At 34.3% G+C, this 18498-nt stretch overlaps 1 protein-coding gene across 1 annotated transcript; it reads left to right on the top strand.

The window, feature by feature from the left end:
* The first annotated feature begins 5015 nt into the window (after positions 1 to 5015).
* On the top strand, positions 5016 to 10297 carry LOC112030806 (2-alkenal reductase (NADP(+)-dependent)). Its single transcript, XM_065772139.1, has 5 exons — positions 5016 to 5397; positions 6683 to 6860; positions 7708 to 7874; positions 8724 to 8806; positions 9697 to 10297. The coding sequence occupies exons 1-5, from the start codon at positions 5140 to 5142 to the stop codon at positions 10073 to 10075; spliced, it is 1065 nt and encodes a 354-aa protein (XP_065628211.1). The 5' UTR covers positions 5016 to 5139; the 3' UTR covers positions 10076 to 10297.
* The last annotated feature ends 8201 nt before the right edge of the window (positions 10298 to 18498 follow it).

The raw sequence follows: 18498 nt of genomic DNA, 5'->3' as shown, positions 1-18498 counted from the left end.
AAACAATTGAGCTACAATTACTTTCAGTGAACAAGATTAAGAACAGAGAGGACAACTTGGATAATGTACTGCTCTGATCTTATTTGGCCAGTATGCACTCTTGCGTAACAGCAGACACTGAATTTATCAATCTGACTGATGAGGTGTACCTGGAACTATTCATGCACCTTTCACTGCTTATGAATCGACAAAGTCAAGGTCGGTCCCCCCTCATTGGGGACCTAACAAAATTCTGCCTTTAAGGTTAAGATTCCTAAAATGAAGTACGCTTGTTGCATTCCTTCAGATCCAAATGTGATACATGACTGCTTGCCAACTCAATTTGCAGCTTAAAGCTCTGAAAGTAGTAACCTTCGAACTATGCAGACCCCAACTAACAACTTCATCATAGCTTATCTTTGGATCACTCATCAAGCTGCATCTCATTACTTCTTTCCAAATCCTACCAGTAAAGGAGCATTCAAAGAACAGGTGATCACTATGCTCCATCACCCTACAACAGAATAGGCACATAGAACCTCCATTATAACCCAATTGCAACAACCTGTCCTGAGTAGCCAGCCTATTTTAACATTTTTACTCATATGATCAGTTTCATCACTTCCAACATCACACTCCTCTCCTACAGTCCAACTTCTTGAAAAACCATTTTGTTTGACAGAGTGCTGACTAATGTCATTTGTTTTACTAGATTGTTTGATAGGATCATAGGAGTAAGGTTTAGTTGAAGCAAAGAATCTGTAGTTACGGGCTATTTGGTAGGTGCATAGTTGTTTTGCGTGGTTTGGAAAGGCAGAGACAATTGTTCAAGTGCGCACAAAGCTGTTACTTACACCTAAAGAAAGTGTTACTCTTGAATTTTTACCTTTTTCATTTTCTTGACACCCGTTTGGGAGATGGGAAAATGGATCATATTTTCTAAAAATTTCTAGTGCCCAGCATTGGCTCCTTTGCTTGCCACCCTGAATACACGTTCAATGTAGGGAAATTGTTTTACAAGTTCCTGCATTCAAGAAACAGTAGCTTTAATTATTACATTCAGTGAGTGAGAGTTCCTGACTAGGTTAACCACCTCTAATGTGTCCATTTCTACTTGTAAGTTGCAAATCATCACACTGGTTGTCACGCCAATGGCTCTAGAAAAACCATGAGCCAGATCCCATTGCAGTCCCTCATGATTGTTGAATGATGCTCCATTTGTGCTTAACTTTCACCCAATCCTCCACTGGCTTGGCATAGTTCACTACAATAGCAACTTGGCCCAAAAAGGAAAGAACTCTGCCACCTTAAAGCAACAAATTTCAAAAAGGTTATGATCAATATTCATTCCTTGGAAAATCACTCTACTCTGGACCCTGGTGTAGCCATAAAAGCCAATCTACCAGCATTAAATAAAAGATTTGCCTTCCATCGTGCGAGCTTTTGTTGCACCTTACTAATCACAATGTACTCATGACTGCCTTAATCTTCGTTCTAGGAAAATGATTATTTGTTATGTCTCTTTCTTGAACTTACCAAAATTCAAATATATAATTATTTGTCAGGATATTTATAGCTTAGTAGCATTGTTGGATCTCTCATGAGGAGAATCTGGTATTTGAAAAATATTACCTATATATGATTATTCTCCTGATACGGATGACAGGATGAGTTAATGATCAGATTCAATTTTTATAGGTTTTGTTTCAAAGGTCCATCAATTAGGGTGCTTTTGGGCAGATTATTTTGTAAAATTTGTGTTAATCTAAAACTCTTTGGGAAAGTGATACCCTTTTCAAATTATATCTTAAAACGATTTTAAGATGGGTGATGCTATGGATATATCAGGATATTGTAAATTTTATGAGATAAACTTTATAAATTAATGTGTCACTAATCACAAAAAATAAAATTCTTTTTTTTATTATAAGAAATTCTTAAATTCTTTTGTTAAGATTCTTGTAACCCAATGGCAGTATCTTGTGTTTTCAATGGAAACGTTCCCAACCTTCCTAAATTAAAGTATAAAATGTTAATCTAAAACTCTTTGGGAAAGTGATACCCTTTTCAAATTATATCTTAAAACGATTTTAAGATGGATGATGCTATGGATATATCAGGATATTGTAAATTTTATGAGATAAACTGTATAAATTAATGTGTCACTAATCACAAAAAATAAAATTCTTTTTTTTATTATAAGAAATTCTTAAATTCTTTTGTTAAGATTCTTGTAACCCAATGGCAGTATCTTGTGTTTTCAATGGAAACGTTCCCAACCTTCCTAAATTAAAGTATAAAAGGAATCTGAAATTTATTTATTATAAGTTGATAAAGTGACACTAATCACATTCATGAGTTAAAGAAGTTTAAAGTCATATCTAAGAGTTAAGCCCTTTTGGATATACACCACTATCAGTTTCTTTAAAACGTTCTTCCCTCTTCCCATGTGTGTTAAATACTTAGTATTCTAAAAAAAAAATCATTATAAGATTTTTTAGGTATAATTTCATAATTTCGTAATAATTTTAGTATTTTCCTTTTTGAGATTGATTTGAAATAATTAAAATATGAAAATTACTAGAGTTACAAACTATTTTATAACATTTTTTACAAACTGTTGATGTGATGAGTAATTATTAGTAGGGGTGTTAACCAAAAAATCGCACCAAAACCACCTGCAAAATAGCATAACCGCACTGCACCGCAAGTAACAGTGCATCGCACCCCATGGTGCAGTGCAGTTTGCAGTTTTATAATAAGAAAACTGCATAAACTGCACCGCACCACACCCTCTTTATATATTAATATATTTATTTATTTTTAATATTAAATATATTATTAATAGTTTAATAACCCTAGTTTTCAAAAAAAAAAATATATATATATATAGATATAAAGAGCTTAATGACCCTAGCAAGTGTTGACTAGGAAAACCAGCCCAAAATAAAGAAAAACTTGCTCAATAGATTAAAACTTAGCAAAAATAAAGGGAAAAATTAGTTTTAGGTTGGGTAGGCAAAGCCCAAAATTTGAAAATTATACCGACTTCAAATCGTTTAAATTACATTTTATCTACCGCACTACACATGTGACCGCAAAAATAAGGTGCGATGCAGTTATGGTTTTGGCTAAACCGCACCGCACCGTGAACATCCCTAGTTATTAGTAAGTAAAAAAGTAATGTTAGTGGTAAGCCCATATCAAAACCAATAAAAATTGCTTACATCAATAATTTGTAAAAATATTATAAAATAGTTTATGCCTAAAAAAAAATCTCATTTAAAAATATATACTATATTATGCCAAAAATTTCGATTATACATTAATAGGACAGGGATTTTCTCCAAACATGTTTGCAACAACTACTGCAAACAGGAACAAGTGATCTAGATATTAATAAAGAAATCTACGGTGAGAAAAAAACTTAGATCTATTTTTTAGATATGAAAAAGAATGGGTTTTTTAATAAGAAAATTTCCGATCTGTTTTTAGATGTGAAAAACTATGAGTTTTTTAATGATAAAATTTCAGAGCTGTTTTTAGATATGAAAAAGAATGAATTTCTAATGAGAAAATCTCAAATCTGTGGCGAATCAACATTTTTTGAAAAAGTAAGGTGTAGATGCGGCGGGATACATTTATTAATAAATTATTAAATATATTTTTATTGATATTTTTTATATATTACTAAGCATATTTTTTCATATAATGGTAAACATATACCAATTTTAGGGTTTTTTTAAGCACATAAAAAAACACGTAAATAAAGATAATGTGCAATGCACATTACCCATTTTAAGACGGGTGCTGTTAACCCTGTCCTTATTGGGCAATTACTGCCTAACGTATAGGCCTCCCAAAGTAATACTATAAAAACTAAAAAGTCCCAATTTAGACAACCTTAAAACAACCCACATTTGATTTCACAGTTGGCTTGTCTTGTCTGATCGAGTTTCTCTATATTTTATTAGCATTAATATTAAATATATTATTAATAGTTTAATAACCCTAGTTTTCAAAAAAAAAAAAAAGTATATATATATATATAGCTTGATGACCCTAGCAAGTGTTGACTAGGAAAACCAGCCCAAAATAAAGAAAAACTTGCTCAATAGATTAAAACTTAGCCAAAATAAAGGGAAAAATTAGTTTTAGGTTGGTAGGCAAAGCCCAAAATTTGAAAATTATACCGACTTCAAATCATTTAAACTACATTTTATATACCGCACTACACATGTGACTGCAAAAATAAGGTGCGGTACAGTTATGATTTTGGCTAAACCGCACCGCAAAGTGCGATGCTAAAAATTGCCCAAAATCGCACCGCACTGTGAACATCCCTAGTTATTAGTAAGTAAAAAAGTCATGTTAGTGGTAAGCCCATATCAAAACTAGTAAAAATTGCTTACATCAATAATTTGTAAAAATATTATAAAATAGTTTATGCCTAAAAAAAATCTCATTTAAAAATATATACTATATTACGCCAAAAATTTTGATTATACATTAATAGGACAGGGATTTTCTCCAAACATGTTTGCAACAACTACTGCAAACAGGAACAGGTAATCTGGATTTTAATAAAGAAATCTATGGTGAGAAAAAAACTCAGATCTATTTTTTAGATATGAAAAAGAATGGGTTTTTTAATAAGAAATTTTCAGATCTGTTTTTAGATGTGAAAAACTATGAGTTTTTTAATGATAAAATTTCAGAGCTGTTTTTAGATATGAAAAAGAATGAATTTCTAATGAGAAAATCTCAAATCTGTGGCGAATCAACATTTTTTGAAAAAGTAAGGTGTAAATGCGGCGGGATACGTTTATTAATAAATTATTAAATATATTTTTATTGATATTTTTTATATATTACTAAGCATATTTTTTCATATAATGGTAAACATATACCAATTTTAGGGTTTTTTTAAGCACATAAAAAAACACGTAAATAAAGATAATGTGCAATGCACATTACCCATTTTAAGACGGGTGCTGTTAACCCTGTCCTTATTGGGCAATTACTGCCTAACGTATAGGCCTCCCAAAGTAATACTATAAAAACTAAAAAGTCCCAATTTAGACAACCTTAAAACAACCCACATTTGATTTCACAGTTGGCTTGTCTTGTCTGATCGAGTTTCTCTATATTTTATTAGCAATGGCAAGTGGTAGTGGTGGTGGTGATGATGATGTACAAGTGAAGAACAAGCAAGTGATCCTCAAGGACTACGTGTCTGGTTTTCCTAAAGAATCAGACTTTTACATTAACACCAACGGTACAATGAAATTGAAGGTCCCAGAAGGTTCCATTGGGGTTGTGGTGAAGAATCTGTACCTGTCCTGTGATCCTTACATGCGTAACCGAATGAAGAAGGCCGTTGCTGGCAGTTACATCGAATCCTTCAAGCCTGGTTCGGTGAGTTTGATGAGTTTGATGAGACTCCCACCTTTTTCTACTACCTACGGTTATTTTGTTAGTCTTATCCTGTTCGTTTGGCTACAATTGAAACTTGAAACTTTCCCAATTCCCACCTTTTCTTTTTTGTTTTTTGTTGGTAAAATTTGAGTGTTGCCACTGCTTTATGTCGATCATTTCAACGCATTGCGCAGATCATTTCAACGTATTGTGAAATTGGGTGTGCATTTAGTATTATTGTTGTTTATATGTGATGTAACTCTTTGGAATTATTATACCATTGAAACCTATGGATTATCCAATTTATTGTTAACATACACTCTATATTTCACGTAAATATTTGTTTCTAATAAAATTAATGTTGTTTGTTATTTTATGTGATAATTTTAAAATACAAAAAAAAAAAAAAATACTTGAAATTTATTATTTCATGATGAGGTAGTTATTGATGTATGATTAACTAGATATTTTGCACATAAAGGCTATAAGAAGACAATGTAATTTAATAATGGATTATCAAAACAATCATCTAATACCTAGCATTGAGGGATGTAACATTGATAAGAGTTACACACTTACACTAATTGCAACATGAATCTAATTTTATATTTAGAGAAATAATATGTCTACAACATTTTTACAATAAATCCTAAGTAGCAAATTGTTACTAGTTGTTATTGTTGGGACAAAAAAGTAATCTTAGTGTTAGTTTTAAATTTGAACTAATAACAACTAACCACCTGTGATTTGTTGTAAAATTGTTATAGACGTAGCATCTCTCTTATATTTATATATGTGTATATATGTGTTATATTTATATGTGTGTATATATGTGTATATGTGGACACACATATATGTACTATCAATTTGTAAATTAACAAGAGGAAAAAAAAAAAAAAAAGAATTATGAAGATTTTATGGATGAGAGAGCTTTTTAATGTCCAAGCATGATAAGCAATAGTAGGATACAAAGTCATATGCCTATCGCATATATTCAGAATACTATATGGCCATTTTTACCATTTAAGATATAGAGGTGACAATTTGTTGTGAATTTCTGTTTTAGAATTGTCAAAATTCATTTTATGCAATTTGCAGTAATTAGTTGCAGGCCACTGTCTTCTTTCTAAATAAAAGTTTTTATGCAGAATATGTATAATGACATATAGATTATCATAGATCTTTGAGCCAACTGGATGCTTAACTTTTCATCTACCTTGATTTATGGAGGGTTTTTCAGACTGATCTTTTTTTAATTGTCTGCATTTGATTTAAAATTATGCAGCCCATTAGTGGATATGGAGTGGCTAAAGTTTTGGATTCGAGGCATCCAGACTTCAAGAAAGGCGACTTGGTTTGGGCAAGAACTAGGTGGGAAGAATACAGTTTGCTTACAAATTTAGTGACTCTGAATAAAGTACTACACACTGATGTGCCTCTTACGTACCATATGGGAATTCTTGGTAATCTCTTTTTCTTTTCTTCTCTTTTTTTTTCTGCTCATAAATTGTTTTTCATAGTAGATTTGTAGCAGTCGTAAAACAGAAAGAAGTTTGGTCACCATCTTTTTTTTCCTTTTTTAATGTACTTGAGAGATGCAATACAGAATGGTAGGAAACTGATTGAGTATATGAGGTAACTCCTTCAGTGTTAAGTTCACCTACATTGTTACAGTTATGATGTTATGTAAGACAAAGCAACTGAAGGATTTTTCTTCATGTTGAAAATCATCTTCCATAAAAATATTATAATCATGATCGTGTTCTTAATGATCAAAGTATGATTCTGATAATTAGTAAACACTTACCATATGTGTATGTTGCTACATGCTTCTGTTTTTTTTTTTTTTTTTTTTTGGTAATGATCTACCTTCATGAGATAACCTTGTAAAACCCAATTATTTGGTGTAGCCTACCTAGATGGCTTTCAAAATTCTTGGTCTTACACAATTGTAAAACAAACATCCAATCCTGTGTACCTCATCCATTTTGCTGAAGTGTTCAATTTGTTGTCCAAAATAAAACTTATCTACTGTTGATTCTTATGGTGAGTTTGATTGTAGAACTAAGAACTAAGCTAAAAAAGTTGCAAGTGGGACAACTTATTTTAACTGGTAATATAGGCTTTCCAAGCTAAGCTGAAGTTATTTATGGAGATTGAGGCCATCCCATAGTCATTATTACCATTAAAGATCACATACTTCTGGTTAGCTAGTTGTTTTTTTTTTTTTTTTTTTTTTTTTTTTTTTTTTTAATTATGCCATGTTTTGGTTGATGCTAAAAGCTCATTTCTGGTCTTCATTATGTGTAGGTATGCCTGGTTTAACTGCTTATGCTGGTTTTTATGAGGTTTGCTCTCCTATGAAAGGAGAGTATGTCTTCATTTCAGCAGCTTCTGGGGCAGTTGGTCAGCTTGTTGGGCAATTTGCAAAGCTGATAGGGTGCTATGTTGTTGGAAGTGCTGGAAGCAAAGAAAAGGTGACTAGCTGAACATGTATGCCCAATTGTTCAATTCAATTAATATTGTACTCTACACAATGTACTCAATCCAATTGGTTGTATCCTGCTCCTAATCTTTGTTCCATCCAGAGCAGTTCTACTGTTGATAGACTGTATCTTAATTCCTAATTGAACAACTCTGTTCTCTAATAGATGGAGAATATTGGCATTCATATGCCTATAAATACACATATATTTTTACAAAAAAACTAGTGAACCATTGCAAGCTAGCTCAAATCTTTTCTTCCAATAGATGTTAGTCTATAAATCATAGGATTCTTTTTTTCTTTTTTTGTTTCCTCATAAAATTTTTCATGTCCTTAGCGGGTAATCAGGAAAAAAAAAAACTAAAAATAGGAACAAGAAAATTTAGCACGGTAGACAAGAGTGGGCAGGAAACATTAGTCATTTCTAACACTGATTTGAAGAGTGTAGAAATTCTCTCTTCTTTACCTAAGTTAGTACAGAACTGTTTGGTTTGTTATGTGTTTTTGTTGGTGAGTATATGTATGGTTATAAATTTGAAACAAGTTCACACACACACACACATATATTTTGGAGAACTTATAAACATATATGTTTAATGGTAATAATACACCTGGCCCATGTCTGTATATTCTGGAGTCACTGCCAGAGATCAAATGTTCAGGTCAAAATATGACACCTTTATCGGTTATCAATTTCCACAAATCATAACAGATATTGATAACTATTACTGATTGCACACTTCGACATATTACTGGTGTGCCAAACCAGAGTGGGACACTTTGCTAACAGGCATTTATCTGTTTTATTTTGTTTCCTTCCATTATACTCTCGGCACATAAGGTTGATTTGCTGAAGAGCAAATTCAGGTTCAATGAGGCTTTCAACTATAAAGAAGAGCCTGACTTGGATGCAGCTTTGAAAAGGTTAGTAGTAATCAAATGTGTGTGTGTATGTGTGTGTTTATTCTAGTCAGAACATAAAAAATATCATTTCAAGCTTTAACATGGCCTCTACTTACTAAAAAAAAAAAATAGCTTTAACATGGCTTCTAATTTGATACTGAAATAAAAATTGGACATCCCTTCGTAGTTAGTACGTTTGAAATTTTTTAAGGTAAAAAAATAAAAAATAAAAAAAAAACATTTTTTATATTGAGGATTAATTTCACCTTTGTATGCCTTCGTTAGAAATGTCAAGAAATACTGGGCTTCTCTAATATGTTTACTGAAGAAATTTCTTGGGTTTTGACTACCCCATTGATGATAGACCTTTTGACAAAACTTTTCTATTTTGTTAATTCAATTTCAAAGGAAAAATGGGAAAAATGGAAAAAAAAGAAAGAAAAAAAAAAAAAAAGATAGGGAAACAGGAAGGATTATGATATATGAAGTTTTACCCTATTAACTTGGGAAATCTAGAGAATCGCTGACTTTTCTATCTTATTTTCTGTTCTTAATTTACTAGTGTGAATGCTATATTGTTTTTTCAGGTACTTTCCTGAAGGTATCGATATTTACTTTGACAATGTTGGGGGAAAGATGCTTGATGCAGTGCTACTCAACATGAGGGTCCATGGCCGCATTGCTGTCTGTGGCATGATCTCACAGTACAACCTTCACAATCCTGAAGGTGTGCACAATTTGTTTAAATGGAAAAAAAAGAAAGAAAAAAAAAAAAAAAGATAGGGAAACAGGAAGGATTATGATATATGAAGTTTTACCCTATTAACTTGGGAAATCTAGAGAATCGCTGACTTTTCTATCTTATTTTCTGTTCTTAATTTACTAGTGTGAATGCTATATTGTTTTTTCAGGTACTTTCCTGAAGGTATCGATATTTACTTTGACAATGTTGGGGGAAAGATGCTTGATGCAGTGCTACTCAACATGAGGGTCCATGGCCGCATTGCTGTCTGTGGCATGATCTCACAGTACAACCTTCACAATCCTGAAGGTGTGCACAATTTGTTGCATCTAATTTCCAAGCGCATCCGCATGGAAGGATTCCTGGTTTTTCATTACTATCACCTCTACCCAAAGTTTGTGGAGCAGGTGCTCTCTTACATTGCAGAAGGAAAGATTGTATATGTGGAAGACATAGCTGAAGGCCTTGAGAATGGCCCAGCAGCTCTTATTGGGCTCTTCACTGGCCGCAATGTTGGTAAACAGATTGTTTTAGTTGCTCGTGAATGAATGTTTTCATGACCAAAAGCTTTAGGTGCCCTGGAAGATTCCTACTGCAGATACACCTTATACGTCCATACCTTTTATGGGGACAGTGTTAAGCTCTTGGTGTTCACCAGAAATTGTGTTTCCTAAATAAATGTTATGTTGTTGAAGTCAAGAATTTCAAAACTAGCAGATTCTATTGTAACGTTAATGATTTGAGTTTGAAAAATGAGCTACTTTCTGCAACTTGGCTAGATTACAATTCTAAACATTTGAAGTTCACCTACAGCCTATATAAGTCTCATCCATATAGGCAAATGACACAAGTTTGTCTCTAATATTTTCTTTGTGCATGCTAGAGTTTGTCGATCTCCCAAGGGAACAAAACAAGCATACAATTACTTGGACGTCATCTATATAATATCTAAAAGTTTAAGAGTAACATTATTATTACTACACTCTTATAAAGCCACATCAACATAGCACTTCGATTCACTTCAGCCTATTTTGAGATTCGCTTATTTTGCTGAAACTAAAAATTTTTTGCTGAAAGTACTGTAAATAAAAGTAAAAGTTAGCTAAAACAGTACAGTGAAGCCCATGAATAATACCAAAAAGTGAAGTGGGCCCATGAATAGTAGCAAAAATAGGCTAAATAGTAAAATAAGTTGGCAAAAATAATTTTTGCCAAACACACACTTAGTCCATTTTAGTCCACTTTAGTCCATTTCAATTGTAAGATCTATTAGTAAATAATTAAATGACTTAATTTAATTATTTTGTCCAAATCTATTAGTACATGAAGTCATTTAAGCTTTTTTTAAAAAAAATTAATATTAATTAAACAATAAGACCTTTTATATAATGCATCTTATCAACATTTTTAATGAAATTTTTAATAGTAAAAGAAATATTTAAACGATTTCATTTACTAACTAAAAAAAATTTACAAAATGACATGATTGATTAGTTTCACATTATGGTGGGCTTTTTTGTGATTTTGGGCTGGGCTGCCTCCTGCCATACTACGACTCAAATGTTCTAGGTAGGAGAGTCAGGACCAGTCCAATTGCAACTCACCTTAGACCGACTTGTGCGCAAACTACGCCATTTTGCTGAAACTTTAATCACATGCCCACGACAGATGAAACTGTTACAAAAGAGTTATGGCAGGCAAATGCAATAGAACAATAATAACATAAATACGCTTGCTGTTAGACAAAATAAGTAAAGGACTTTTCAATCAGGATAAAGAAAAGAACAACACAACAACAAAGAACGTATTGTAAACGAAATGGCAAAGATAAGGGGAAAGATAACAAGGACACTTAATTAATGAAATCAAAGAAGAAATGGCTAGTCTGTCGTGCTCAGTTGCATTACGAAACTAAGACCAAGGAGAGAACCACTTTCTCAATGTGGGTAACCTCGCAGGAGGATCCTGCTGTTGAAATTATCCACTTTGAGAGAATGGGCCTAAATGACTTACGCCCAAAATTCTCAATTCTTAACAGAGGGTAGGCTTTTAGAGGGAGAGAAGGGATTAGCCTATTGATGCATGCCTACCATCCTACTTTCTCGTTGTTTTTCTTTCCAACTCCCTTCATATTTCTCGATTTTGTTACTTCGCTTTCCCCTCACTCTTTTTCTTTCTAATTCTCCCTTCGTGTAATGTTGTGATGTGATGGTTGTGATACTGTGATTCTCGTTGTGATTGTTGCTGTTGTTATGCCAATGTTTTTTTTTTTTTTTTTTACTGTGCACGATGAAGGCTCTTTATATACTGCAGCCGTGACTGGTTTTTTACCATTTCGCCCCTTAACCACTTTTGTTCAGGTGTGGGTGTCCTTCCAGACCACCCACTCGTTTGTCAATTGCCTAGCCACTGCCACTTACCTGTGCTGGCCGTGCCACCTCCCATTACCAGACAAAGAAATCTATTTTGTTTGCTTGTTCACCGTGGCATTCTTATCCGCAACAGAGTGGGTATTTCTCTCTTACTATCCCTCATGGCATACAATTAATGGTTCTAACTCATACTTTCCTCTTTTGATTGGTATGTCATCCTAGCAGGACATTTCCTCCAAAAGAGTTTGAGCGGGAACCCTAGAATAGACTCTCCCCTTCTCGCTACCGTCAAACCATACCCTCCCTTACCTCTGACCCATGGCCCACTACTTCTGTATTGGCTGAGTACAGGTTGGTAGTGCTTGGGTCTTGTGCGTGCTCCACTTCTGTGTATGTCCAAATCTTGTCTGCTACTCATGTGTTTGCCATGGCCTAGAGGCTCGCCTATGCGTTTTGCTGCTTATTCTTGACCTCTAGTGGCGTGAACTAGTTTCTGATCCTTCATTCTGTATGGCTTACTTCCTTTAAGGGCTAGGCCTTGCTTGATTGTGGGTTTTTCTCTCCTTAGCCCACTCTTTGCTCCTTCCGTAGGTTTGCCAGTATTCTTGCCATGCCATTCTGTTATTCTTGCTTTGGTGTCATTTGATCCATGCTTGCTGGGCCTCTTTTAAACCTGCTGTATGCTTTTTCTTTCACTTGATTACAATGACCCAATATTGTCATTAGGTCTGCATCCGTGCTACTTGGGCTTCCTTAACCCATTACATTGCTTGCGGGCTTCCTTGGCCCATTCCCTTCCCTTGGGCATCCTTGGCTCATTTTCTTTCCTCGGGCATCCTCAGCCCATTCCAATTCTGCACTCCTATGGGCTTTTACTAATTTTTTTAAGTTTCTCCGGCCCAATTACCATATCCTTTACCTTTGGGATTCATGGGCTTTCCATCAACCCCTTACTCACTTACTTTATTATTTCGGGCCTACTTTGACCCATTCTTACTTTTCTACTGCCCCTGGGTTTACTACTTCCTTCTTTGGGCTCCTTTAGGCCCGTTTGCTTTCTTCAAGGCCCATTTATTATTTTATGGGCCTATGATCCATTATTCCTGCCATTCGGGCTTAATGGCTTTTCTCTCAATTTACTAACTCTTTTCAGCCCATATTATTGGGCTTCTTCCTGCTATCGAGCTTTTTCAAAATGAGCATCAACACACATCAACAACATAATAAAAAAATTCCTAATTATTTTTTTAGTGATACTATAGTTAGTACATATTTTATTACGTAGAAGTCTTACAAATCTATATCTATATATAATATCTAAAAGATAAAACGTAGAATTTATTGTTGTTACACGCTTTTTGAGCCATATGACTATAGCATTTCGGTCCACTTCGATCTAATTTGATCCACTTCGGTCCAATGCGATCCACTTTGGTCCATTTCGTGATCCACTTTGGTCCATTTCCATTTGATTTGGTCCATGTCGGTCCAATTTGGTCCATTTCGGTTCGATTCAATCCATTAGTTCCAATTCGGTCCACCTAGTTCTAATTTGGTCTATTAGGTCTAGTTTAGTCTACTTTAGTCCATTTTGGTTTATTGTGGTCCATTTTGTCTACTTCGGTCCAATTTGGTCCATTTTTGGACTAAGTGGACCTTAAATTGATTCTTTTTCTTTTTCTATAAATTTTTTGGTTGAAAATTATGAGATTTTATTCTATTGGAGCCAAACTCTTTAGTTTTGAGCTAAAAAAATAGGCATTAGAAATTAGAGATTTAGGCCCTAAAAAGCAATAAAAATGATAAATATTCAAAAGATTATCTTAATGTGGCATTTGGTACTGGGTAATGTTTTAGGATTCCTATGAATGTTTAAAGATTCTCATGTTTTGTTACAAATTACACTAGGAAATCAAATGACAGGGGAATCTGGATTCTCCCTTTAAACCCCTCTTAATAGAAAAGTGAATTCCCTTTAAAACAAGTAAGTATTCAGATTCCCAAGCTTAAAGGAAATTGTATTTTTTTATAAATTAACAATTTTAACAATTTTTCCTTATCATTTAAGCAATTAAGATAAAATATAAAAACAAATCATCAATATCTTTTCTCTTGTCGTATAAACCTAAACGTTGTCAGGTCGTTTTGTTATGGATTAAGCTCTTTTAAAAATTATTATTAAGAATAAAGCATTTGAGAATTTAAATTGTTATTTTTGTATTTTACTTGTCATTTTAAAATTTTAATAGTTTATATTTTGTTTAATGAATTTAAATTAATGAATTTGTCATAATTAATAGTTTATATTTTGTTTTTCATTATTTATTTAAAGGAAGATTTTTCTTTTTAAAGGAATTGGTAGTTCACATTTAAATCTAAGGATAGAATGGGAAAAATAAATAATTCATTTATAATTCTTATGAATAAACCAAACATTATCATCTCACATTCCTAGAAATTTTAAGAGATTTTCAATAAAACCAAACATAGGAATAGCTACATTCCTAGGCATCCAGATTTCAAATAATCACATTTCTAGGAATTTGGATGCCAGGAGTAACGTGGATTCCCCCGTACCAAACACCACATAAATTGAAGTTTCAAATATATAGGCATTATACTTATATTTATAAAGAAAAACAAATGCTACAATTAAAATTTTATATAATATTGTAAATTTAATGTAACATGTTTCATGTGTTCCATAGAATGTAGGTATGCATTTCCAAGCCTTGTGTAATATTTTGTATAAACTTATTTCCAAGGTATTGGCTAATCGATTAAAACTTATTTTACCTGATATTATATCTGAATCTCAAAGTGCTTTCCAATCTAACAAGGCAATTTCAGATAACATACTTGTTGCTTTTGAGACTCTCCACCACATGAAAACAAAGAAATCAGGAAAAATTGGCTCTATGACTCTTAAGCTCGACATGAGTAAGGCTTTTGGGAGAGTTGAATGGGCATTCTTGTTGAAGTTTATGGAAAAAATGGGCTTTGATGGAAAGTGGATAAATCTAATCTCAAAGTGTATTAGCACAGTCTCCTACTCAATATTAGTGAATGGTGAGCCTAGAGGGAATATTATACCTTCAAGAGGCATCCGACAAGGTGACCCACTGTCACCATACCCCTTCCTACTATGCTCCGAGGGTCTTAATGCCCTTATCAAATAAGCAGTCAATGAAGATAAAATCCGAGGATATTCTCTTTGCCGGTATGGTCCCAAAATCTCACACTTATTTTTTGCTAATGATAGTGTCTCTTTTTTTCGTGCCCAGATCAGTGATATCTAAACAATCCAAGGAATTTTGGATTTGTATGAGCACGCTTATGGACAACACATTAATAAGGAAAAAACCACTCTTTTCTTCAGCAAATCAGTGACTACGGAGGTAAAAAAATTCCATAAAAAACTTCCTTGGTGTTCCAGAGATAAAGGAGTACAAAAAATATTTGGGTCTACCATTGGTGGTGGGTAGAAATAGAAGTCCTAGCCTAAACTTCATCAAAGAGAGGTGTGGGAAAAATCCAAGGTTGGAAGGAAAAATTATTCTCCTAAGCAGGTAAAGAAATCGGTAGTGCAAGCAATTCTCACCTTTGCTATGAGTTGCTTTCATTTACCCATAGGCCTATGCAAGGAGATTGAGATGGTGATCCGAAAATTTTGGTGGGGATAAACGGGAGACCAAAGGAAATTCATTGGAAGAATTGGGAAATTTTGTGCAAACCAAAATTGGAGGGGGGAATGGGCTTCAAAGACTTATGCAAGTTCAATGAAGCAATGCTAGCAAAGTAAGTTTGGAGATTGGTACATGACAAAAATTCCCTTTTTTAAAAGGTTTTCAAATAAAAATATTTTCCAAATGGGTCTATGTTTGAAGCTAAAGCATCCTCTGGCTCTTTCTCATGGAAAAGCATCCTCCATGCTAGAAACATCATCAAACAATGTGAAAAATGGAGAGTGGGAGATGGCTCCCAAATCAAAATTTATGACTCAAACTGGCTGCCAAGAGAAGCTCAAGGCCGAATAAAATCACCACTAGTCCCTTCCTTTGGAAATGCCATAGTCTCTGCTGAAGAGGGTAAAAATTTAGGTTGACGGATCTCCATGAAATAGGCCTGACAGTTCCACATCCGTGGGCCGATAGTGGATGGGCCCATCACGTGCAAGGTCTGTTGTGGACAAATCCTGCATCAACGGATGCAACAGAGACGGATCAAGCACCCATGTGGCAGCCATAAACCCTAGATAGGAAATACTTGCGACACACACTTTGCCACCATGAAATCCCAAGGTAAATGGAATCCTAGCACAAAGAGGATTTCGGAAGATACATGCATTAATGAAGATCTTCTCTATAAGGAAATGTCTTGTCCATCACGTTTGGAATAATTTAAGAGGATTCCTATAAGGAAAAGACTTCTGCACCAAGGAAGAGATGTCAACCTTCTACTACTATAAAAGCCCCAATACCCCCAAAAAACAAGTACGCATAATTTACCCTTCTCTAGCACTTTAGAGTTGTGAGAATAGTTCTAACTTGATCTTCGGAGGATATTCAACCGGTACCACACCGATGCTCTCTGTTAGGTCTTCTTTCTTTGGTTGCGCAGGTATCGTTACGAGCGTAAGAAAATCGTGTGGCTCACTAGTGATTTTCTCGGCATCATCATCTGCCTTAATTGATCCACTAACGAAATGCTAGAATGTGAGCACTATTGACAGCCTTTTCATGCCCTTTGAAGCCCAGAAAATTAAAGTCGTTCCCCTGTGCACCTCAATGCAACCTGACTGCCTATATTGGCCTAAGAGTAGAGATGGGTCCTATTAGGTAAAATCAGGTTATCAATGGCTGTGCAAGACAAAGCTTGCTTATGTGTCGCATTCCGATAGTACCAAGGGATTCCGGAAGAAAATCTGGAAAGCACAAATGCCAGGGAAAATCAAGAACTTCTTGTGGAAAGCCTACTCAAAGCTCTACCTACGAAAGACAACTTGCTGAAAAGAAGAATCATCACTGAAGACACATGCCATCAATGCTTCTCTCACTCTGAATCAATTCTACACGCACTCTGGGACTACGATTCTTTTCACCAGACTTGGGCCGTGGATTTCCATTGGATTGATAGAAACAAAGCTTCTACAGGATCATTTAAAAATCTTGTGGAACTGATCCTAGAAAAACCCAGTAAGCTTGAGCTCTTTGTAGTCACCGCTTGGTTTCTATGGTCTCGGCGTAATAAGCTCAAGTTGAATATTGATGTGCTCCCCTTGAATCGGGTTGTGACAGAGGCAAAGAGATTTCTATCTCTTTATAAACTCGCCCCACAGACCAAAATGAAGCAAACCCGAGCTGCAAGAGAAAAATGGGCTGCACCTGACAGGAATGGTTACAAAACAAACTTTGACGATGCCATTTTCCACGACTCAGGTGAAGCGGATTTGGGTATAGTCATCCGAAATCATGAAGGAAAAGTCATGGTAGCACTATCTGAAAAACCCTCTACCACCCTCTATCACTCAGCTAGAATTGCTAGCAGCTAGGCGAGCTGCCCTTTTTGTCCAGGAAGTATGGCTTCGCAATTCCATTTTGGAAGGAGACTCGGAAATATTCATTAACTCCTTTAGGAGAGGTGATATGTTTCAATCTACTTTTGGTCATCTTATTCAAGATACGTTAGTTTATGTAAACTCTTTAGAGAGATATAGTTTTTCACTTGTGTATAGGGAAGGTAATTCTGTTGCCGATGCCTTAGCAAAGAAAGCCAAGTTTGGCTCTTCTTTAACTGTCTGGATAGAGTCTGTTCCTCCTGACATTTGTTCTCTTGTTTTGGCTGATAAGCCTCCTCTTGATTAATAAAATTTACCAACATGATTCTCAAAAAAAAAAAAAAAAAAAAAAAGGTATGCATTTTTTTTTAATATTCTTAAATATGTTCAAATTAGTCAATTGATTATGGTATATTTAAAAAATTGCAAAATTTAAGTAAAGTACTTAGATATTGTTCTTTAGGTTCCCTCTTAAGATTTTGCCATGTGACTTTTTTCTCATAGGATAGAAGTGTATTTTTTTTAATTAAATAGCCACATTGCAGAATTTTAAGAGATGAACTTAAATAACAGTACCTAAGGTACTGTGCATAAGTTTCATTCCTTTAAAAAATATTCCTTTTAAATAATGTCTTCTCCATTTATACAAAACAATATTATAAGGGTAAATTGCAAATTACACCCCTAAAGTTTGGGAGTGATTGGATTTTACACCCTAAAGTTTCAGAAATTGGATTTTACCCCCCGAAGTTTGAGGTGCTTTGATTTTACACCCTAACGTTTCAGAACTTGGATTTTACCCTCTAAAGTTTAGGGGTGTTTGGATTTTACCCCTCCAAATTCTGAAACTTTAGGGTGCAAAATCCAAACACTCCAAAACTTTAGAGAGTAAAATCCAAACACTCCTAAACTATAGAGGGTAAAATCCAAATTTTAAAACGTCAGAGTATAAAATTCAAACATCACCAAACTTCAAGGAGTAAAATCCAAATTCTGAAACTTCAGGGTATAAAATCCAATCACTTCCAAACTTTAGGGGTAT

The sequence above is a fragment of the Quercus suber genome, unplaced genomic scaffold (genome assembly GCF_002906115.3).
Source record: "Quercus suber isolate HL8 unplaced genomic scaffold, Cork oak 2.0 scaffold_54, whole genome shotgun sequence".
Lineage (NCBI taxonomy): Eukaryota > Viridiplantae > Streptophyta > Magnoliopsida > Fagales > Fagaceae > Quercus > Quercus suber.
The sequence above is the reverse complement of the archived record's forward strand: the minus strand, read 5'-3'. Positions and strand labels throughout refer to the sequence as shown.